Consider the following 23,173-nt stretch of genomic DNA (forward strand, 5'->3'; position numbering starts at 1 on the left):
CCTCTGTTGAGGGACATCTGGGTTCTTTCCAGCTTCTGGCTATTATAAATAGGGCTGCTATGAACATAGTGGAGCATGTGTCCTTTTTACTGGTTGGGACATCTTCTGGACGATGTAACAGTTTTGAAGGTGGCTTAGAGAAGGGTGAAGGGCAGTGTTTTCATGGAGCACTGAGGTCTCACTGTGCTTCAGAATTCACTGTGGCAGTGACCTGGAATGCTATGAGTTGTTCTCAGTTGGCTGCCCCTGCATTTGCATTCACCTGTACAGTGATGTCGTCCTGCATAAACAGATGTCTGTAGTGCTTTGGCATTCTGGATGAGGGTGTAATACCCCTGTGCAGAGAGGCCTGCCCTTCTCTTGTCTGTGCAGATCTGAAGTGTTAAAACAACGTAGCCGAAAGGATGGTAAGGGTCTCTGTTTCTGTACGATAGAGAAACATGTTACGTGCCCATTCTGTGGCCAGTGCTTTCTCATCACTTTGTATCAGCCTGGAAATGTATAACCCACAGTATGAAAGTATCAAGGTAGCCTTGAGAACATAGACAGCCCTCAGTGAGTAACCATATAAAATCTGCACTGTGGGTCACATAATCTCAGAAAACAATAAAAAGCACGTGTTCTTTCATGTATTTCATCTAGCCCATAGTAAGTCTCTATATGTGAACAGATTCCATGCGGGTGCAGTATAGCATGAAAAAGAGAACAGGGGTTGTAGAAGAGGTCGAGAAGAGACTGAATGCACTAACAGACACAAGGTACCAGAGGATATACGGTCATTGCTTTCTAGTTCCAGTTCCGACATGCAATTTTGTTTGGTTTTGGTGGTGGATAAGTACCAAAAATATATTCAATACCAAAAGTGTAAAATCTAATGTTAAACTGTGGCTTTTGTTCCAAATGCCTGTTCTAGCTGGGTAAAAGTTCATTGAACTTGTATCGACTTTAGGGTTGTCTAGTTTTGGTGTGTAGTGTTTATTAATTTGTAAGTTTTTTATGATAAGGTTTATGACATTAAAATTGAAAATAAAAATACAAAGTCTGTGTCATGAAATGTTCTAGGCTGAACTTCTCTGGGCTTCTCTGAACTTTGTTCTGAGGAAATGGTTCTGTATTAGATTATGAGTTTCAGTGGGTCCAGGAGAACAGTGGCTTCCACTGGTGCCTTAGAATAAGGGGAGGGGACCAGGTAAAGAAACCTGTTGGTTGTCCTGGATGATGTGGGACGTGGCGCCATGGCCCAGCACAGTGGGGATTTTGTTTTGCAGGCTTACTTTACGGAGTTGTTAGTGTATCAGACAGCAACTGATTTAATCTGAATGGCTTAGATCTGTCTGTTTATTGTTTAACAATACATAGTTCATATTTGATGCTACAACTGTCAGGTCAAACTGAACTTAAACCTAGCACCACCACCAGTGATAGTTGTTTGTGCTGTAGCTGTCTTCACCCTTACTTAGTGTATGAAATATTTAGTAATTCAGATATCTGCATGTATTACTGAATTTGGTGTTCTGTGTGATAAAGCCTCTTATGCAGGTTTACTGCTTCCCTGAGAGTTGTGGCTTTGAGGAGTGTAAAGGCTGTCGGTGGTGAGCTCTGCTCATGCTGGGGCAGGTACACTTAAGCTCCACCTTGCTGTCTCGGAAAGCAGTGCCATCCTGTCTGCTCCGTAGCAAAGTGGAAAACATTGGTTCGTCATGTGTCTGCCGCTAGTGTCTGTTCCTAACCATTTTAATAATTGTTTTTTAAAGATGGGATCAGTCTGGATGTGGTCTCAGCACTCAGACAGGAGGATCTTTTAAGTTTGAAGCTAGCCTTCATCCTTTCACAAACCAAAAACAAAAAAGCCAAAATGGCTTTCAGTGTAGACACAGCTCTGAACACCTGGGGAAAGTGAATCAAAAATGTTCATGGCTTGAAGGTCACAGGCGAGAGCACAGGAGCCCAGTCCTCTTCTGTTGCATGGCCACACATAGCGTAATGTCTCATGCCTGCTGGGGTCTGGCCATGCTATATCTATTCTTTAGCCCACCCCAGCTGAGCTGTGCATTAGAAAGAAGCATAGATCATATCTGCTGGCATGTTATGGGTAAAGAGTGAGGCTGAGTTACAAGGAGGTATGAGATGTCGTTTAAATCATACGGGAGATATGAGCCCAGCCCAAAACAACAGAACTGGTTGTGGGGGATACCGCATAGCAGCTTTCCACAAAAGATAAAACAGGAGTCAACTAGGTACTTACTTGATACAGACCTGCTTGAAACCAGAGCACTGCATGCCCCCTGGTGGCCAGGTGCCTAAGTCTCACCCTTAGAGCCAAGGGAACAAATAAAGACCCATAGAAAAATTGAAACCTATTGATTTCTTCTTTGACCCACTCATCCTTCAGTACTGAGGTGTTTATCCACACTGATTTTGTGTACTTACTAGAGATGTGTTTGCTCTCGTTTTAAGTTTTATTGACTTGTGGTCAGACCGGACGCACAGAGTTACCTAAAGTTTTCTGAGTTTGAGATTTGTTTTGTGTCCCGGAGTGTGGTCTGTTTTAGAGAAGTTCCGGCACGCCGCTGAGTAGAGAGTGGAATATTCCATAGATGTCCATTTGATGTAGGATAATAGTTTGATTCTGATGTGGTCCAGATGACCTTTCTGTTGGGGAAGGCGGGGTATTGAGATCACCTGCTGCTACCCAGTTGGATTTGCTCTGTGCCTTTAATCTCAGGGGTGTGCCTTTTGTGTGGAACTGGGTGCTCCAGAGTTTGGTGCACATATGTTTAGAATGGCAGTGTCTTCTTGGTTAATGGTTCCCTTAATTGGGATTAATTGTCCTTTACTTCTTCCAGTGAGTTTTGGTTTGAAGTCTGTTTCATTAGATATTACAACAGCAGCGCCCACTTGCTTCCCGGTTCCCCTTGCTTCAATCACCCTCTCCCATCCTTTCACCATAAGGTGGAATCTGGTTTTGAAATCAGGATCGTTGATATTAGCAAACACACACTACAAAGACAAAAGCACTTTGTGTGTGTGTGTATATATATATGCTCCTGCTTGTGTGGGTGTATACATGTGAGTGCATGTACACGTATGTACATGTGGAGGGTGGGGGTTGACACATCCTTCGTTGTCAGTCACGTGGCACTTTACTCTTGAGGCAGGGTTTCCCACTAAACCTGGACCGCGCTCTCTCAGCTAGGCTAGCTGGCCGGCGTGTCTCACGAATCCACTGTCCGCTGCCCTAACCCGATCCCAGCGCTGGACTTACAGACACACGTGGCCTTTAGGACGATGCTGGAAGTGAAAACTGAGATGCTTGTGCCTATGTATCAGGCAGTTTCAATTGAGTCATCTCGTCCCGACACAAGCACTTGACAAGGATGTGCTTCTCCTACAAAGCAATACGGTTGTGGTTGGAGGATATAGGCACATTTGAGGCAGGAGGTGAGTTCTGAAGGGTTGTCCAGGTCAGGGAGGAAGCAGGGGGAGCCAGTGTCCTCATGGCTGTGAAGGATGTGAACAGGATCCCTCCAGGGAGAGGCCTCATGTTAGGAACGGCGGCACGGCACATGAGCCTACAGGCTTATGCTGGGCCCCTGGTTTCAGACTTTCTCCATTGGTTTCTTTTCTGCATAGTATATATGACCCGTCCTGGGGTCTGGCGCTCAGGACAGAGCTGTGGCTTCTTAGGTTTGAGTTTGGTTTGTCAGTGTCCGTGTAGAGCTCACACATGGAGAGGGTCTCAGTCTCTAGAATGGCTGTGCTGAGAGGAGGTGGCGCCCAGTGGGGGCCTGAGCGGAGAGGAAGCTGCCTACCCGTGGAAGGAACTAAGTCAGCCCTCCCTATTGGCCCCGGCATGTGTGCTTGTCACTGTCTGTCATAGACTGAAGCAAGGAGGCCACTCCAACTTGGACGTGTCGCCTCTGACAGTAAGATGAAGAAGCATCTAACTTTACTGCCTCAGCTATTGTGTGTAACAGGAAAGATAAGCTGATAAGATGCTTTCTGCTTACCTGCATTTAGAGGTGGTCTGACGGAACTCTCTCACATGAGAGGAGTAGACTGAAGTCCATTCTTTGTAAGTGCTTATCAGACGTAATGTCAGACCCAGGCTAGGGCTCGGAACTGCAGACCTGTGGGAATCCTACATCAGCTCTCAACAAGCTCAAAGTGCACCTTTGGGGTTTGTTTTCTCCACCTCTGATAATGCAGAGCGGGGAAATAATGCAGTCCCACTAATGGGACTCTGGACTTCCTAAATTCTCTCTCTTGCCTCGAAAACTGTCTCTCTGCCCAGGGCCTAAGACGTACTTCATTACTTCTCGTGGAACTTTGTAACTATTAGAAGTATTCTCCGTGTAATGGGAGTCAAACCCCACAAATTTACATTTTGTAAATACGTTATATATGACATGAACCATTTTGAGTGACAGATACTTTCATAGTGTTTTCATGTTCACCTGCTCATACTAATAGAGTCTTCACTGGCTTACCATTTGCATTTCCATAGCCACACAGCACGCTCACACTTACTTGTGGTTCTTTATGTAAGTTTGTAGATCTTGATCACCACGTGGCAGCTTTGAGCCTCTGTGTACCTCTTTATCTGTCGTTTCCTCCCTCCTGGTGCTAAGATGAAGAGAAATAGGCTCAGCTTATGAAAACTAGCGAAGGCCTCAGCTCCTTGCACAGTGAGTGTGGGGAGCATCCAGGCAGGTGGCCCTCTCTCTGGTTCCACCATGCAGGCCTACATCCACTCTGGTGTGTGTCCACATAGCTCTGCCTTCCAATAAGTGACATGGGGTAAAGAATTAAGAGGACCCGGACAGTACAGAAACAAATTCTGACAGATGGAACTTAAGGTCTTCCTCATCCAGAAGCCTGGTCAGGAGGCAGCTGGGGTGGCCCTGGCTCTTCTCTGTCAGTAAGTCCCAGGGGGACATTGCAGTGGCCATGTGTAGGGGACATTGAAGTGGCCATGTGTACACCTGCTTTACCTTCCTGCTCTGCTGTCTTTTAGGGTAAAATGAGAGAAGAGACGGAGCCTAATGTGGGCTCCTAACCTGCTCTCTGGGTTCTCTCTCTCCCTTCCTCTCTGCTTTGCCTGGGTTTACGTGGATGGTGATGGATGGATGACCAGGGTTGAGTATAAATATCCCAACTGTTGGGGATATTCCGTTGCCTCCCTGGAGGAAGGGCTAGGACGAGCATATCAGACATTGGACTGAGAAAGGGGATGAAAATTTTTCCGTTTCCAAAAGTGTAATCCCTTGATTATGTTAAGTGTTGTGTGCTTAGAGAGGTGGTCTCGCTCATTTCAGCTCATGCCTGGTGTTAGACAAAAGTACAGCACAGATGTGCTGTCCTGGTTATACACATGGAAGGCTGTGTGAGTTCCTGCTGGACACTCCAGGTCCTGGTTATACACATGGAAGTCTGTGTGAGTCCCTGCTGGACACTCCAGGTCCTGGGCATTTTGTTCCAAGAGGCTTGACTTCTGATGTTCACAGACAGTAAAGTGTGAGCTGAGTTCTCGGAGCCTGCCTTCACCTAGCTGAACTCAGGAGTCATCCCCGGCCAGGGTCCAGGTTCACTTCTCTGAATGAGAAGGTTACTTCCCTTCTCATTCTCAGATTTGTTCCATTTTCTAAAACTCTGTAATGTTCTCCTATGGCTCCTGCCCTTGGGAGGTCATCCTGAGCCAAAGACAGGCAGGCAAAGGGCACCAGCTGTCGTCACTTAGCAATACAGTGTGCATGTTACACACTGCATGCCAGGTTCTGTGCCCGTGAACGTCGTCTTGCCCCAGTTCTTTGGAGGAACACTTGGGGTGAGTTGTTCTGAGAAGCTGGTCCGGCTCCTCTTGTCAGGCTCTCAGTCAAATGCTCAGATGCCTTGGCATGATGCTTTTAGGTCCTCGTGTAGAAGTTGATGCCCAACACTGGGGCTTTATCAACACCCTAGAAACAGTTTCTTCATTTGCCTTGGTTGGTGTTTCAAAAGAAAGACTCATAAACTCAGGTTGCGCTGGTAAGTATGCCCACGTTAACTCTCTACCAGGGTCTGCTAAGTTAAACCATAGGTGACACGGCATCACCCGGCCTCAGCTGCACACATAGATAAGTGTGTGTGCATGTGTGTGTGTGTGCGTGTGTGTGTGTGTGTGTAGGAGCATATTTGCATATTTGAGTGTGCTTGCAAGCATGTTTTTAAATGGGATATAATTAGTTCAAGTAGTGCTTGATTCTGATTCTTTACAAGAAAGTCGTTTGGGATACAATTGGAAAGATCATTTACACATGCTTGCTGTCTGCAAGTACAGCTTTTCTGCATATGGCTGATATGCATAAGCCATATCTATCCATTCCAAAGTTTAAATATTTCGAAAAGACTGGGATGGAGCACAGATGATCTGAATCATGGGTGACATGATCTCTGGTTATTTTAGAACTGCTGGCTCTGACACCTGCCCAGAAGCCTCCAAGGTAGGAGAACTGGCAGAGTAGTCTGGGCATTGTTGGGGCTACCGCTGCTCTTTCTTCGGCCAGCCCACAGGCAGCTGTCAGTGATGCTCCGCCCTTCCATCAGGAAATTCGTCAGCATTGATGAGCACAGGTAGGATGGAGGAGAGCATCCTACAATTCCCAGGGGAGGGGTAGGCACCCTTGCCCTTATGAAACAGAAATAAACATCCACAGTGCACACTAGGAGGAGTCTCTGAATACAGTAAAAACCTGCAACCAAGAATGGCTGAGGGAACGCTCCATTTTGGAAGCACTGAAATGGAAATCTTAGGGCTAACAAGGACTTAACCATGCAAAAATGGGATGCAGACAGCTCAGACTGTTAAAGCAAAGGCCCTGCAAATAAAGTACTTGCCTGCAAAAGGGACCCTGAGACTCAGCCAAAGGAGGTTTGGTTTTCACCTGCCTTTAGCTCTGTCCCTCTGGTTCCCCGGCCCTCCCCATCCTTCCCCATGTCCTTTGTCCCTCATGCCTTTGGGGAGTACTACTTCCTGGAACTTCTCTGTCCTCTGCAGTCACTGGGTTTCCCCAGCTGCAAGGCTCAGAGCAGTTAATGTATATTTGGTGTGGGATAAGAGAAGGACTATCTTCAACACCTAGACTGCCTTAAATATGTTCTTTTGTCAGTCAGAGGAATTAGCTATCTAGGGGGCTCTGCCCTGGGGTAACATGGGTAGACTGCAGCAGTGTCTTGTAACCTCACAGGATTGAGAGTTCTCAGTGCATAGGTGAGTCCTTAATGTGACCCTGTAGCAAGCTGACTTCCCTGCCAGGGTTGGTTCTCACAGACAGATTAGCCCATTCTGAGCTCACTCAGAGGGAAGAGAAGATGACTGCTTGCCTTTGTTTCCTAGGCTACTGTGACTTCTTAACCAATAGCTGGCCTTACAGTCATGTTCCTCAGCTAGTTGTCCAGCCTAGAGTAGCATGCACAGCCCCCACAGCCTGGCTGTGGTCCTCTCTCTGCTTCATCCCCTGCCACTCTTCCTCCTGTCTATTGGAGTGCAGCCATACTGACCACCTTGTTTTGTTACACACACACACCATGCACACACCACCCTTGCCTGGCCACATATTCACTCCCTTTGTCAGAGTGTCAGATGTCCTTGTGGGCCACAGCAGCCCTTCCTTCCTGTGTCCGGCTTTTATTGTTTTTTCATTGCTGTGGATGTGAGCTATTCTTCACATTCTTCCTTCCGGGTAGAGTGCAGTCTGACACCCCTCTGTATGCTCAGAGCACAGAAGGGTATGCAGAAAGGCTCGACAGAATGAGAGCAGCCATGACAGGTGATGGGCTGGAAAACACACTCATTGCCAGAAGCCTCGAAACACTGGGCTGTTCCTTTCTGCAACATTTGACCTCCCGGTCTTGTCCACTCAGAACAGCCTGAAAAGGAAAAACAAACGTTTGCCACAGTTGTACTGCAGAATTAGCTGTTGTAAGCTCTAGTCTTTAGAAATTGTTTTTGGCATACTTTATAACCAAAGCAGGAAAGGTGCTGCTTCACTTTAAGAGAATCAAAACAGGACGTTTTTAAAATGATTCTTAGCATTGTGTGTCTTGTAAAATGCCCTCCTTTGTGGATTTAGCCTAAGTGAGGTCCCAAAGTCACCCCAAGCAGGGATGCGAAGGATGCCAATACCAACAACTTATCTCAGGGTCCCTTTTGCAGCTATAGCGACACATCCTGATGTAAGTAATGAGGAGTTGCAGCATGAGAGCCCCCTCTTCAAGTGAATGAGAAGGAATGGGGGAGCAGCGAGGGGCTGCGGGACCAGAGAACTCTCTCACAGACCCTTTAAGCACCGTGCCTTTTATCTGACAGTGTTGGCCGTGCGGAGGCTACATGGAAAGATGGAATTTACTGGGGAAAATAACCAACATGTCTAGCAGTTTGATGGGGGTGGGGAAGAGTTGTCAGGTCCCGAGGAGCCCCTAGAGGAGCATGGAAGACTGCTCTGGAATGGGGGCATCGTAGGAAGTTGCTCCAAAGAGAGCCGCCTGCCCAGCAGAGAAGCAAGAATATAGCTAGCGTTAGTGATCAGGGCCTGTGTGGGTTCCAAATGGCATCATCTACCTGCCAGGTCCTCAGAGAGCTGCAGACATGAGAGCTGATGTGGGCATAGCGGTCACTGAACCCAGGGTCACATTCAGAACTCTAGTAGTGTGTGAGGAGGAAAACGTATCAAAGGACACCAATGTTTAATAAGGTACCGGGAAGGAAGAAGAACCAGGGAAGCATGCGCAGCAGATGCCAGGGAGAAGAGGTTGGGGCAGGGGGGTGGGGGTGGTGGTGGTGGTCTGATGAACAGTGATAGGGGCATCAATCCGTCACCAGACTTAGCCATGAGCATTTGGCCACACGTGAAACCCTTGAATGCTGGGAGCAGAGGAGGGAGGGGGCACTGTAGGCAGGGTTGGCAAGACTGCTTGCTTCCAGTGTACCAGGGCTTTGTGTTAACTGTCAGGGATGCTGTATGAAACTTATTCGGAGGGGGTTTTATACAGTGTGTGCTAGCTTTATAGGCAGCTTTTCCGTACCCCCTGAAATTCTTATCTATCATCAGGACAGCATCCGATGTTCCATTCAAGGCTGCCATGAGATTCCCTTATTCATCTTTGGCTTTTCATTTCCTTGATGGTTACCGCTGCAGATTTAAAAAAAAAAAAAAGAAAGAAAAGGCTGTGCGATTAAAAGTATATCTTTTCGTCCTGCTAATCCTCAGGGTAAGGATACAGTTTCACTAGCCGTCTCTAGACGATCAATCAAGAGGATTTGGCCGTGTGTCCTCCAAGCAGGAATTCTGAACTTGGTGATTTGCTATCCTCTCCCAGCAACCCTTTCTCCTCCCCGCTGGTGAGCTGCCTCCTGGAAACTGCCCGTGCAGCTGCCTCCACACCTCCAGACAGTCCCTTCTCATTGACCGCAGCCTGCCTCACGTTTCTCAGTGGGGGACTGCAGAGCAGAGTGGAGCTCCTGGGCTCCTGAGGCTGTTCCTTAACTTGAAGCCTCTCATCATGAACTCCTCTTTCTTGTGGCTCACCTGGAGGCTCTATGCTGATGGTTTATGTCATCCAAGAGATTCAGATCAGAAGATCATAGCAGCCGTAGGTGTGTCTGATCCTGGCCATTTGTTTTCTGCAAGGGAAACTATGTTGTGTTTGCTTGCCCCTTGGTTTATATGGAATATGCAGATAGAGTATCGGTCATTGGATGTTATGCTGGGGTTGTATCTCTAGTACACTTGGCAGAGCTAGCCATTCAGGGCCACTCTTTATGGCGGCTTGTTTAATGCCTCCCATTCTGCCATGAACTGCACAAAGCCTGTTCCCTTCTCTTCTGTCTAGCATCTGTTCTCTTTAATAGTTCACCCTCTTAACTAGCAGCCACAAGAATTTAAAGCCACACAGTTCCCTTCTGTTCTGTAATCGACATTCTAGTCAGAGCATTTGGGTTATTCCTTTATTTTTCTAATACAATAAATAAGTGTTCTGCTATAGTTTTGAGGTAATGAGGGTTTGAAATGAATTTCAGTATTCTTGCTGGGCTTTTATGATGCAGGTGCAGTCTCTTGCAATAAATTACCAGAGTTAAACAGTTCAAGATCCATAAAGCTCTCTGCCCTGGCATCGCTAAATTAATAGGTTAACGGCTACACATAAGGAAAATGTCAGATGTTAAAAAATTTTTATTAGTAATAAGCTGGGAATTTGTGACCTTAAAAAGCTTGTATAATCCTTTACAGCCCTCAGCCAGAGCTAATTTTATTATTTCCAGCCTGCAAAGCATTATATGGCCAGACTCTAGGCTACTGTATTTGTGTGGACTTTTAATGAAAGACCATTTAAAATACTTACATTGCTTAATTGAATACAGGGCCCACATGGGATATGCATCGATGCATTTATCTAGTGAATGGTTTCTAAGCACAGACTCAGTACCACCCTAAAATCAGAGACAAAGAAATAGACAACTGTAGAAAAGGCTCTGACATAGGTCTCAGGAGCAGCCCCTGAAGGAAGGGCCAAGAGATTGACTGGTCCCTTATTTATAGTAGCTAAGAATGTAGAGTCAAAAACCCCACTTAGATCGCAGCCCCATCATTTCCAGGATATGTGACTTGGGCCAGTTAACCTTCTTACCCGTTTTCTTTGCTTCTCTCTTGTATTTCTTTCTTTCCTGTTCTTTGAGACAGACTCTCACTATGTAGTTCAGGCTGCTCTTCACCCAATGTTCCTCTCTGAGCCGGGAATCCAGGCTTTAGATCACACCTAGGAGGCTACTTACCTCCATGTGCCAGAGTGGCCCCAGGCAGATCCAAAGCATAGACCTCCTGTGGACTAAAAGGAGGGTATCTTCAAGTCCTTAAACTAATACATGGCACGCTGTAATCAGTGCAAGGGGCTTAGACCATGAGCCAGTGTACATTTAAACAAAACTACAAATGAAGGAAAACCTTTTGTGAAAAACATAAAAACTGGCGGGTAGATTAGTGTTGGCTTTTATTTTGTGCTATGATGTGGGTTGGTGGGTGACAGAGGACAACTTGTTGGGGTTGTCTCAGATTACTTTAGCTTTTGTCAAGTTGACATAAACTCTCCCGCACAGCTTGGGTCCCAGGGTCATCAGGCTTGGCAGCAGGCACTCTACCTGCTGAGCCATCTTGGCAGCCCCTAGTGTTTGTTTTTAAACATCAGACACTGGGTTTGATTAGCTTGCATAGGAATTTACCGTCGCTAGATCCAGTCTCCAGGGTCCTCCGGAGTGAATGGTCAGTACACCATTTGAAGTTTCTTTCTCTGGCTTACTAGAAATACCAAGCAAAGAATACACCTGCCTGATCTGTATTATTGCAGTGCCTGCAGCTGAATTTCAGGGGGAGGGGTCAATATAATGAGCGGCGGCTAACAATGGCTAAGTATTTGTTCAGTTGTAACTCCTCGGTGGAGGGATGTGGCATTGGGTTTGAGGCTTATGGGACAGCTGCTTCTCTAGACAGGGCATTGGAACTAGGAAAGAATTAACAAGCGCAAGGGCAGAGTCTTGGCTCTGGAGAGGATGGGGAGTCACCACATTAGAGGGAGGCTTAGGGGCTGGAGAGGTGGCTCAGGGGTTAAGAGCACCTGGTAGGCAGGGAGTTCCAGCTCCCTCTTCTGCCCAACATACACACACTAAAATTTAAAAACAAAATTTACAAGGGGAGCCTGAGAGGTAAATCCAGGAATCCAGGAAAGCTCAGGGTCTAAAAGTAGGAGTCCCGTTGGAAGGCTGTGCTGCCATGCCAGGGGCCAGAAGTGGTTTGAGCCCCAGGAACGAGCTGGCCTGGGTGTTTTGGTACTAGAATGTTTATTCAGTGTACAGTTCTCCTATTATTCATTTAGCAGACACTGATTGATGGTAAGTGGTGCCAGCCTCATAACCCTGGATGATGGGTGAAACCTTCTCCTCTTATGGAAGAGCAGAGGGCACCCGTGCACGCTGGGGGCAGGTCTTTGGATGTGATCTTTTCCAGAGCAGCCATGTTACCTGATTAAAACCCCTTTGCAATGGCAGGATCCTGGGCAGAATCTGCCTTTTCCTTGAAAAAACTGCCTCCTCTCTCCCTCTCCTCCCCCACCCCCCAGAGTAGGGCGTATCCTATGTCTGACTAATTCTGTCAATCCTTTTCTGATAAGTCACTTTGCCTCTCAATTAGATATCACTATTTGGGATTAAAGGTGTGTAGCATGTCCACATTCCAGCTGGATCACACAGACTTAGGACTTCAGATGTTATCCCTTGCCAGGGCAGCCATGTTGGTGGATTAAAATTCCTCTATAATTTTGACCACCACAAAACCTACATACACATGCACATACACAGACACACATAAATAAAAATAATTGAATCTTTTTTTTTTAATCTTTCAACCTGAATTGGTTGTAGATGTTCAGTTACTGAAGTTGGAACGGCTTCTCCGTGAGTTTCTCTCCAGCAGTTTTTATCTTATCTGTGAAATGAATCGTATCTGTCTTAAAAATACTACTGACACTTTTACTAGAAGGGTGTAGCAATATCTGGTGAGATTTCCATTGTGTAATAATTTGTTTCTCCGGGCTGGAGAGATGGCTTAGCAGTTAAGAGCACTGACTGTTCTTCCAGAGGTCCTGAGTTCAATTCCCAGCAACCACATGGTGGCTCACAACCATCTATAACGGGATCTTATGCCCTCTTCTGGTGTTTCTGAAGACAGCAACAGTGCACTCATATACATAATAAATCTTTAAAACAATTTTTTTCAAAAAAAATAATTTGTTCCTCAATACAGTGGCACTGGCCGTCTGGAGTGGGACGGGCTTTCTGAGATTCACTGTAAAATGGTGATCACTGTGTCTGTGGCAAGCATGGCTTTTAAAGGGCTTCAGAGACTCTGCGTTTTAAGAGCATGGTGATTACAGAGCAAACAAGAGCAAGCACCCCCAACACAGGGACATTTGTCCTATGGCTGCCCTAGACGCTGTCAGTCACTGTGTTGAAGAGGAGAGAAATGATTTTGCCCAATGCACACCTGACCAGGCATTTGCAACATTTTGTAATGGAATAGAGAAAGCTGTGGACAGAGAGGTGAGAGGCTGTTACCAGGCACTGATGCTTAGCAGCCATCTATTTTCATGGACTTTACCTTGTTGCTTGTCAGATGAACAGATGAAGTACTGGGCTGACCTAGTATACCTGAAGCACTTTAAAAAAAAAAAAAAGATTTATTTATTCAGCAACCACATTGGGGGAAAAAAAAAAGCTAAAGATTTATTTACTTATAATATGTGAGTACACTGTAGCTGTCATCAGACATTTCAGAAGAGGGAGTCAGATCTCATTATGGATGGTTGTAAGCTGTTGCGGCCCGCCCGCAGTCCACAACACGAACGGTTCACTGAGAAAGGCAGTTCAGGCTGAAAAGAGAGGAAACTAGACGGGGCGGAAGAAACAATGGAGTCAAGACAACAAATTCTGATCAAGACTCAATTTTACTAATTCCAGACACTAGTTATAAAGGAAGGGGGAGGGAACCCAACTTCCCGCCAAGTAACTCAGGGTCCAGTAACAGGACGAACACGTGTGTGACTCCAGGCAGCAAAGGCAGGTTCCAGCAGTGGGCGTGGCAGGACAAATGAGCCGGTAGCTCCACCCTTGAGCAGGCAGGTTCCAGGCTGGGGGAAGGGAGGCCACAGTAAGCCACCATGTAGTTGCTGGGATTTGAACTTCGAACCTTCAGAAGAGCAGTCAGTGCTGTTACTCGCTGAGCCATCTCTCCAGCCCCCTGCAGCACTTTAAAGTCCCAGGATTTGGAATTACCATAGGGGAGAAGAAACTGGGGCAGCCTCTGTTTCCCCAACTTTTTGAGTGTGAACATGCCTGCTCATCTTCTACCAGAGTTCTTGGCAGCATACTGGCTGCTTCCGCCAGGGATGGCTGGTCCTCATGTTTGTCATTGTAATTGGTCCTGGCTACTTCCACCAGCTGAGCTCATTTGATTTCTACGTTAGCTTATGTGGAAGTGACAGTCACACAGGTCCTCTAATGGCCTAGATGGCTGGGGTCTGGTCCTCCACTGAGAATGCCCTAGGAAACCCCATCTCAGGACAGTAAGCTCCTACTGCAGGCTTTGAACTTAAGCATTAGCCACTGCTCAAAGGACAGGTGGTCTCTTTCAGGGGACATCATCTTGGTGAACAGCTATCTTTTCATCCCTAACACCTACTGCTTCTCTGCTCTGTCTTGTCTTGGCACTATGAACCAGCCCAGGCAGCTGCACAGCTTAACTACTATCTAAGACCTAAATATACTAGGTACTTAAGTACCAGGGTCTGGGTGAGCGGGTTGCTCATAGGAGATAGATGTAGCTGCTCATTGAGAAGGGTACTTTATATAGCACCTAGATAAAACAAGAGCATTAGGGCAGGTGAGGTTTCCTTTGGCTGCCTGCCCTGCTCAGTGTCAGAATTCTGGGCCTTTCTTAAGAGAAGGCCCACCCTTTTGTCTGTTTTAAACAGTAACAAAGAGCAGAACCATCTCTAGCCCCTCAGGATCCCAAAATACTTAAACTTCATAGGGGGAAAAAAAAGGGCTCTCTTAATTTACTGTTTAACCCTGGATTACCATGTCCGTATTTTCTGTTTGCAATATACTTGATGAAGGTTCATGTCTAAAATAGTCTTTCTTGAGATCTAGCACTTGACATCTTCCACCATAGACTCCTGGGTGGACGGAGCTTATAATCTATTAAAGTAAGAGGTGTACCCACCACAGGTTCTTTGTGGGTCTGTTGGATGATGCCTGTGCTGTGCCCCGGCAGGAAGATGGGAACGGTGTTATCAGCTACGTGATAAGCCATTAGTCCAGAATGACGGCCTTTTTCTGCCTCTCAAGTGGGCACCTGATGGATCCATACAAGCACTTTGTTTTCCTGTCCATTAAGATTTCCAAAAATGCCCACTGTGGCCACCAGGAAAGAATAGATGCAGATAAAGGAGAGATGTTTTGAGGTGACCTCGATTTGTATGTATAGGCATGCTTCCAGGCTTAGGGCAAAGTGGGAAAGGGTGTAGCCATGGCTAGAAATTGTATAGAAGAGCGAGAAGAAAAAAACAAAGTCCTCACTGATGACTCTTGAAAAGGGAGAGTCAGAACAGAAGAGGCAGGAGGGAGGAGATGGGTAAACTCTGATTATAGGTCAGTCGGAAGGAAGTCAAAGATGGAAAGTCAGCTCGAAGAGCAAGCATGGTCATACAGAAGGCTTTGTTTTGTTTTATGGGATAAGAGACACTTTAAGTCTATCTATTCACATGCCCAGGAAAGGGAGAGAATTCCAAAGCCTAAGTGGTAATTGGAAGTGGGCAGTAGTGGAGGAGGAGGGAGGGAACCAAGAAGCCAAGACCCGATGATCTTTCTTGCTATGGGGCAGCAGAGGTGGAGTGGGCTTGGAGAAGAACTTTCGAGAACTTCAGATAGATGGCCTCTGAAACGGTGGATGGGATACGGAAGGAAAGGGGGAATGCCCGTGCAGGGCGGTGCGACTGGAAGAGAGTAGAAAAATCAGAAGCAGCTGCTCTAGAACCCACTTGGGTAGGGGTGGGAGTAAGGAGACATTTAGGAAGGACACGTGAAAAGAGACATGAGGAATTCACATGGAAATGGGAGGGTCATCGCAGGCAGAGCCTAGATAGCTCATTTGTGCTGTGGTGACTAGCATTTCCTGGATCTGGCTCCTTGGGCAAAGAGAAGCCAACAGGTTGAGAGTAGAGTTAAAGGGCTTCAGGAGCTAGTGGCAGTCACAGGGTTGACCAGGAGTCCCAAACTGGGCAAGAAAAATAAAGGCAAGGAAAGCTGGCAATAAAGACAGCACAGAGGATTAAATGTCCTCAGAGCTTTAGAAGTGATAGAGGTCACTAAGGCGATCATCTCAGAAATGTACAGAGTCTGCAGGTCTAGCTAGGGGCTCCGTGCCTGTGAAACATGAAACCACAGGTACAGACTCAATGCAGAGCACAGTGAGGTTTGTGAAAGGAGGAGTCTGTTGGCTTCTCCTGACCTAGCAAAGTGGCCTCAGAAAGAAGCCAGTGTATGATGGATGGGAATGCCTATACTCTTGTATTGATTTGGTTTGTTTGTTTGTATTCTTGTTTGTACTGTGGGCATTTTACTTACATGTATGTCTCTACCATGTGTATATCTGGTGCCCTCAGAGGCCAGAACTGGTTATCAGATCTTCTGGAAATGGAATTACAGATCATTGTAAGCTACCCTGTGGGTGCTGGGAATTAAACTAAGGTTCTCTGGAAGAGCACCGAGCCATCTCTCCAGCCCTGACTACTTTTAATGACAATTTCCAAGATGCTCACAGGGCTGTTATCAGTAGAAAAGGAGCAATGTGCGTGTTTTTAGGATTGAAATTGCTTGCTCCTTGTGGCTTGCTGAGGCCTTCCTTATACCATCCTGGACCACCAGCAGCGGCCCCTCCCACAGAGTGATTAATCTAGAAAATGCACTACAGACTTGCCTACAATCTGATGGTCGCATTTTTAAGTTGAGGTTCCTCTTCCCAGATGACCATAACCTGTGTGAAGTTGGAGAAAAAAATCCAACCAAGTCAGCCATTCCCACACCACCTGTCCCTAAAGTCCATCCATTCTGCCTGCTCTCCCCTCCCTGATTCCCTGATTCCCTCCACTTGCTTCTGAGGGCTTTGGGGCAGCTTTCTGATGCAGAGCCCTGCCCTAAAAAGCCTCTGGTGCAGTGTAACTCTAATCTAAAAGCAGAGGAGCTCAGTGCCCTCCTTTGTGACCAAGGTCAGCAGGATGCTTCAAGCCCGGCTGAGCCAGGCCTCTTCCCGGTGCCACATGCAGTAAAAATACCATGTTTTCTCAAAGAAGCTATTTACAGCGGCCTGCTTATCTGCTGTTTGTAGCTCATCTCTTACTCTGACTTTGCACTGCAGCTGTCCAGTGTTCCCTTCCTCGTCCTTTTCTTTCAGTCCTCTATCCCAAAAGCAATGGATATGGAAATGTTGACTGAATCTGCCCTAGATGTCCCCGATTTAGAAAAGATTTCTGAGCCTTAATTACCAACACTGAGAAAATGGCTTTGTTTAGCCAAGAATAATAGGATTCCATGATGTCCCTCGGCAGCTCTCTGAGATAATGCTTTTTGTTCTCACTAAAAAAATTTTTGATAGTTGAACGCCGAAGAATGAAGACATATTGAGTGTCTTAACCTTTAGAGAGGAAGTTGGACGGGAAATTTGTCTTTAAGACAAGATGTCCCCTTAGATTAAATTGATTGGCAGAGCCTGGCTTCCCAGCATGAGGCAGTGAGCAGCAGAGCTCTGCATGCCCGTTCTCCTCCGTGGCTTCATGGTGGGTACATTGGGTGATTAAAAACCGAGGGTAAAGAAGATGAACAACCTGTCTGAGAGCACCTAGCTAGTGATGGGTTATGAATTCGGGCTCCTCTCCCAGTCCCTACATCCGTGTTCTCTGCTCTCAACCATCTCTGAAATGAAAACGTGCCTCACCACCTTGCAAGCCCCGCGGCAGTGCTAGATTTTTCACCCTGCTGCTGTGTGTGTTGGATAGAGAATTTGGCAACTTTTTGTTCTCGCTTCTAAAACTGTGCACCTTTTCCACGTAGCACTGTACGTAACTTAGGACTCTGCTTTCCTTTGTTGTAGATTTTCTACCCTAGCAAGGATGGCACCAAGATTCCCATGTTTATTGTGCATAAAAAAGGCATAAAGCTGGATGGCTCACACCCTGCTTTCTTATATGGCTACGGGGGCTTCAACATCTCCATTACACCCAACTACAGGTAAGCACAAGACACATGACCTGGGTGTGATCTGCGCATAGTGGGGATCTGCTAAATCACATGTTTCTCGCTTGGTGGCATTTCAGAGAGGGGCAGGACTTTAGATAACTACTTTAATGTTTAATTAGGAACTGCAGAACCTTTACAAGCCCATTTTACTATCATTATTTGATGCCCTCAGCAGGATTGGTTGTTGGAGAAGTAGCTGTGGAGTCTACAGCTGTTACACAGTAGCAGCTACGTGGTTATTAGAGATTATCCCCATGCCCCTCGGTCTTAAGGAGCCTCTCCTGTCCTGTCTCCGTGGGCAGCATATCACCACCCTCTGCATCTCTTCAGAGAAATACTTTCATAGCTAATGATTGTACTTTCTCAGCAGTGGCCTAAAATAACATTGTAGTAATATTTAGTCATAAATACGTTTTCTGAACACTCTAAATGCCTCATGCATTTCAAACTGTTCTGTGGTTATTTTCTAGGTAACAGATGCTTATACGTCCACTGCTATTATTTGTATAAATAACTCCTGTCAGTTTTTGTGTAATCTCAATATCCCATTCCTAGTATGAAATAGGATTTGCTTTGAGTATTTTTAATAAAAGGATTTTGTAGTTGAGGCCTCAGCATTAAGCTTACTTTTGAGTAGCGCTCATTTGAAATCTGATCCACATATTCACCCTGGATCTTTTCTATCTGTGAAGAGATTTGTGGACTGATGGTGACTGGGACAAACTAATTCATATCTATCCACCCGCTGCCCTAAACATTGTTTTGGACATTCAATAACTGCAAACTGCTCATTACTTTACATTTAATGAAGTTGAGCGATGGCTCATGCCCTTAGAATCCTTTAATTGAGATGGGACAATCTGAGGAGTTGGCTGTTTATTTTGGTTGGCAGAACAAGGGAGTTCTTGTATAGCATCATGATAGAGCAGTATTTCGTGATGAGGGTTCCAGTCAAATGTCACCGTGGTGGCACTACCCAGAGCACAGGCTGAAGTGAGGCTGGAAGGAAGCAGTTTCACTGTTTGAACCCTTCTCTGGCCTGCTGTCTCCTTAACTCAGCCATTTCTGTGGTCCCATCACAAACCACACTGAATCTGAGACAGTTGATCTAGAAACTCAAACCAGTCCATGACTATTAGCCAAGCCAAATTATGGCATTGTTTGCCATTCTTTATACGCAGCTTCCATTGAGTGCGAGTCCCTGCTGTGGAGGTGCAGGGATGGTGACACATGCTCCAGCCAATGAGAATGAGATGGGCACACTCTTCCCTGGTCCCTTCATCCTAGTAGGAATGAGACCACATTGATCCCCAAGTGGATCTACCGGGTCTAAAGCTAGCAGTCTGTCCATTTGTACAGTAAGTTCCTTTTAGACGCGTAGGTCAGGAATCAAGAGGATCCCTAGACTGTTTGCTCTCAGTAGTGAGTGGACGACATAATTTCAAGAGAGGTCATGAATATGTGAAGACCAAATCATTAAGACATCTTGGCTAATTGGGTATGGTTAGTCTGATGCTGTCTACCTCCTTCTGACTAGCTTTCATGTCCTCAGTGATCCGACCCTCGCCTCTAAGGAAAGGAAGAACATCAGAAATAGTGTTCAAAGCAAAGTAACTTTAACAATAGGAAGATGTTACTACACATGCTTAGGTCAGAGAGAAAAGAAAATAAAATCCAGGGTTTCCAAAAGGTTTAATTTTTTTTTTCTGGATAATAGTCTTTTATTTCTAGAACATACTTTCCAGCCTCAAAGCTTATTCCTCTCCAGTTCTTTGTGGTCTCCCATCCTTTGAAATCGTGTATTACATAATTATTCTCTGTTTCCTTAGGAGTGGAAATGCACACTTGGTTGAGAAGGAGCTTGGTGTTTTCCAAGTTGATCAGTGCAGACACAGTCGCCTGCTGACAGGTCCACTCTCAGAGGGACTAGGAGGCCAGCTCCACTCCCTCCTGGCCTACATCAGTCCGTTTGCCGTGTGATAGTCATTGCAAAGATAGACTAGTGTGACCTGCGGGCCTCTGGTTACCCCTGTGTCTGCATTATGACATATGAGTGCACAGTGAGGTACATGAGCTTTGTAGGCAAATGGTAATCAGAAGTTACACGTCTTTCATTTCTGTCAAGTCATAATAAAAATTATTACTGGGCTTCTATTTGGATGCAGTTCGGCCTGCTGTGTTCTTAGGATACAGTGTTGCCTTGAGATGGAGGGAGGAGTCTTGGTGCTTGCTAGGCAATCACTGGAAGATTAAACTGTCATCTCTGTTTCTCAGCGTGTCCAGGCTCATTTTTGTGAGACATATGGGCGGCGTCCTTGCGGTGGCTAACATCAGAGGCGGCGGTGAATACGGAGAGACGTGGCATAAAGGTGAGCTGTTTTCTCTGCAGAGCCAAGAGTCTGGCCTGATTGAAGCATGGGTCGAGCTGATCGTCCTGTTCCAACAAGCTGGGTGGAGAGAAGCGAGAGCTTTTCGGCAGAATAAGAGCCCTTTCAGACACATTGCATGCACAGCTCCCCCATCACAAACAACTCTTTCGTGTTATTTTCCTCTGTAGCCTGGGATAAGGAAGCACAATTTTTCAGACATATTCCTCAGAAGATCGTTGTGGAATTTTTGATTTTTTTCAGCAACACAGAGTTGCTGTAGGGGGCAGTCTTTGGGGGCTTCTGTGATCTAGTTCTCCTGATGGTCTTGCTTGCCAGTTTGGCATTACCTGGCTGTCTCAAAAGAGGTGTCAAAGCAGGCTAGTTTCTGCTAAGAAAAAGGAACGGTCCCATAGCTTTCCTGCTCCCAGTGTGGACCCGTCCTGGCTCCCAGCATTCGGAGATGGCCTGTCTGCCTAGCATTGTGTTGAGAAGGCTAAGAAAGTAGCCTTTAGACACAGATTCTATACTATAGCCTTTTCTTGTTTCTCTGTATCTGTCTCCTGGCCTCTTGAGGCATTCTTTCTGTATGGAGCCTCTTACACCCTTGTCCAGACTTCCATGTGACTGGAGCTGTTCTTCAGTTGTGTGGTCCGTTGCCTCGTGGTACAGAACACACACAGCTCTCCTTCCAGCCTTCTACTTCCCAAACTGCCATCTGCATTCATTTACCACATGACCAAGTGGGAGTGGTCAGCAGTGCTAGGGGTTGTCTGTCGTAGACACCAATCAGCAGGGGTCTTCTCTCACTGCAGGAACATCAAAGACAATTCTTCCCCACTCTGCAAGGCTCACGGCTCTGGGGTTCTACATCAATTCAGCAACAAGAGTGAGCCTATAAAAAGATTCCTTAGTTCCTAGGAGGTTCTAGTGCTGCAGAGGCCAAGGTGTCCAGCACACACTCATGGGCAATCTAATGTCACCCAAACTGCAGGAGCGTCACAGCAGGACTGAGTGCCCCTAAAATACCCAGTTGTCACCATATTTGAAACACTGTAATAGTGACTGTGATTTTTGACCTGATAGAAGATGGATCTCAGTTACCCTAAATGCGTTATGTACAAAGAGATAGTTGAAGAGGGAAAAAAGTATATATGCTTAGCATAAATTTCATTTCAACCCAGATTCACAAACTGAGCTAGCCTGTTTGACTCGTCTAATTTTGTATATATTCATATACACAATATTCTGACCACAGACCTTGTTCCTGAGTCTAACTCCTCCTGGACCAGATTCACCCTCTGGGAAAATGGACCCCACGGTCTATCAGGGACATTGCCCTTGGTCCTGGTCTGCTTTCTACACCCACTCATTAATTAGACCAACCATTGTCCAAAGCCTTGGGAACAGCCGCCTGGAGCGTAAGACTGAATTAGTTTGGGGATTTTTGTTGTTGTTGTTGTTGTTTAATGCTTCAAAGCATTAGTAAATGGAGCAGAGGGGACCTTCTGCAGTTCCAGCCTCGTGTGCAGAATGCTGATGGGTCCAATTCCCATTCTCTTCATATGCTTAAAATGCAATGCACTTTTAAAAATAGGCATACACACCAAATGCTATTGTTCCTGGAAGCTAAGTATTCCTAGCTGTTCTAATTCACCAGTAATTGCTTATTAAAATCTTAATAACATTTGTTTTGATGTTAAAAAAAATTTCTTTCAGTAACACTGCTTCATGTTTAATTGAATTTCTGCACAAGTGGTTAATCTTGACTATCTAATTAGATCTGGGTCTGCTGTGTTCATTCACAGGCAGTTACTGCAGGCAGCTGTCCTCTGAGGCCTTCCCTTTCAGGATTCCGAGACCCTGTGACTCTTTCTCGCTGAGTGACTTCACTGGTTTCATACACAGGAAGGGGCTACATACAGGTGGTGGGTGATGGTGCTCAGGTGACACTTGACAGTTAGGATTCCCGCTCAGCCCTGCTGCAGCCCAGCCCTGCTGCAGCTCCTCTAACAGCCGATCCCGGTGTCTTTTGCATTAGTGGCAGAGCATAGCTGGACCATTTCTCTCTCAAATACTGCCTAGAGGAAGGTTGAGTTCTCCATAGCAGGAAGCGTGAACAGCCAGTGTCACTAGCTTCCGGTGGTCTGTGCTAGGTGGAGTTCGGAGGGCTGATGGCCACAAGAGTCGTTGGTCCATTTCTCATTCAGCTTCTTAAAGTAGAGATTCTTTTTATGTCACACGATCTTTTTCTCTCTGGGGGCGTCTAACTAATAAGTTGTACAGTTTGTTAATAAAATACACATTCACCATGTGGGTTCCCAGTTGTGGTACTGAGCTCTCCATCGTCCGTAATATTGAAATGGAGGCGCACCCATCTTAAATGTGGCTTAAACAGCCATACTTGGGATCGGTCAGCAGTGGAAACCTAATCTCTCCTCATTCGCAATTCTTGTAGTTGTTACTTGCTTTGGGGGAGCAGTCTCTCATTGTCTCTAATTGTCTTTCACTGTGTAGGTGGTATCTTGGCCAACAAACAGAACTGTTTTGATGACTTCCAGTGTGCTGCTGAGTACCTCATCAAGGAAGGTTACACATCTCCCAAGAGGCTCACAATCAACGGAGGCTCCAACGGCGGCCTCTTAGTAGGTGAGACCTGCGTCTTATTCAGGCAATCGCTAGCCGAGTCCTTCCGGGGTTTTCTGACAACTCCCTTTAACTTTGCGGCTCACAGATGGGGGTAGTAGTAGATAGAGAGAGTGGAACGCACATCTGAAACAAAAAACCAGGATGTCTGGACCTGCATCATACTGAGTAAGCTCAGCCTGCTCTCTCTGACCAGTGTACTCCCTACACGCTAAAGTCACAGATTGGCAGCAGTCAGCCACCTCAGGACTGAAGCTGACTGCCCCCTGATTGTACCACTCAG

At 46.2% G+C, this 23,173-nt stretch overlaps 1 protein-coding gene across 1 annotated transcript in view; it reads left to right on the forward strand.

The window, feature by feature from the left end:
• The window catches only part of Prep (prolyl endopeptidase), a 96,369-nt gene that overhangs the window by 67,688 nt on the left and 5,508 nt on the right, over positions 1 to 23,173 (forward strand). Inside the window, exons 11-13 of the mRNA XM_021174398.2 lie at positions 17,733 to 17,869; positions 20,153 to 20,247; positions 22,762 to 22,893. Coding sequence (XP_021030057.1) covers positions 17,733 to 17,869; positions 20,153 to 20,247; positions 22,762 to 22,893 — 364 coding nt within the window. The remainder of the gene's footprint in view (positions 1 to 17,732; positions 17,870 to 20,152; positions 20,248 to 22,761; positions 22,894 to 23,173) is intronic.

The sequence above is a fragment of the Mus caroli genome, chromosome 10 (assembly GCF_900094665.2).
Source record: "Mus caroli chromosome 10, CAROLI_EIJ_v1.1, whole genome shotgun sequence".
NCBI lineage: Eukaryota > Metazoa > Chordata > Mammalia > Rodentia > Muridae > Mus > Mus caroli.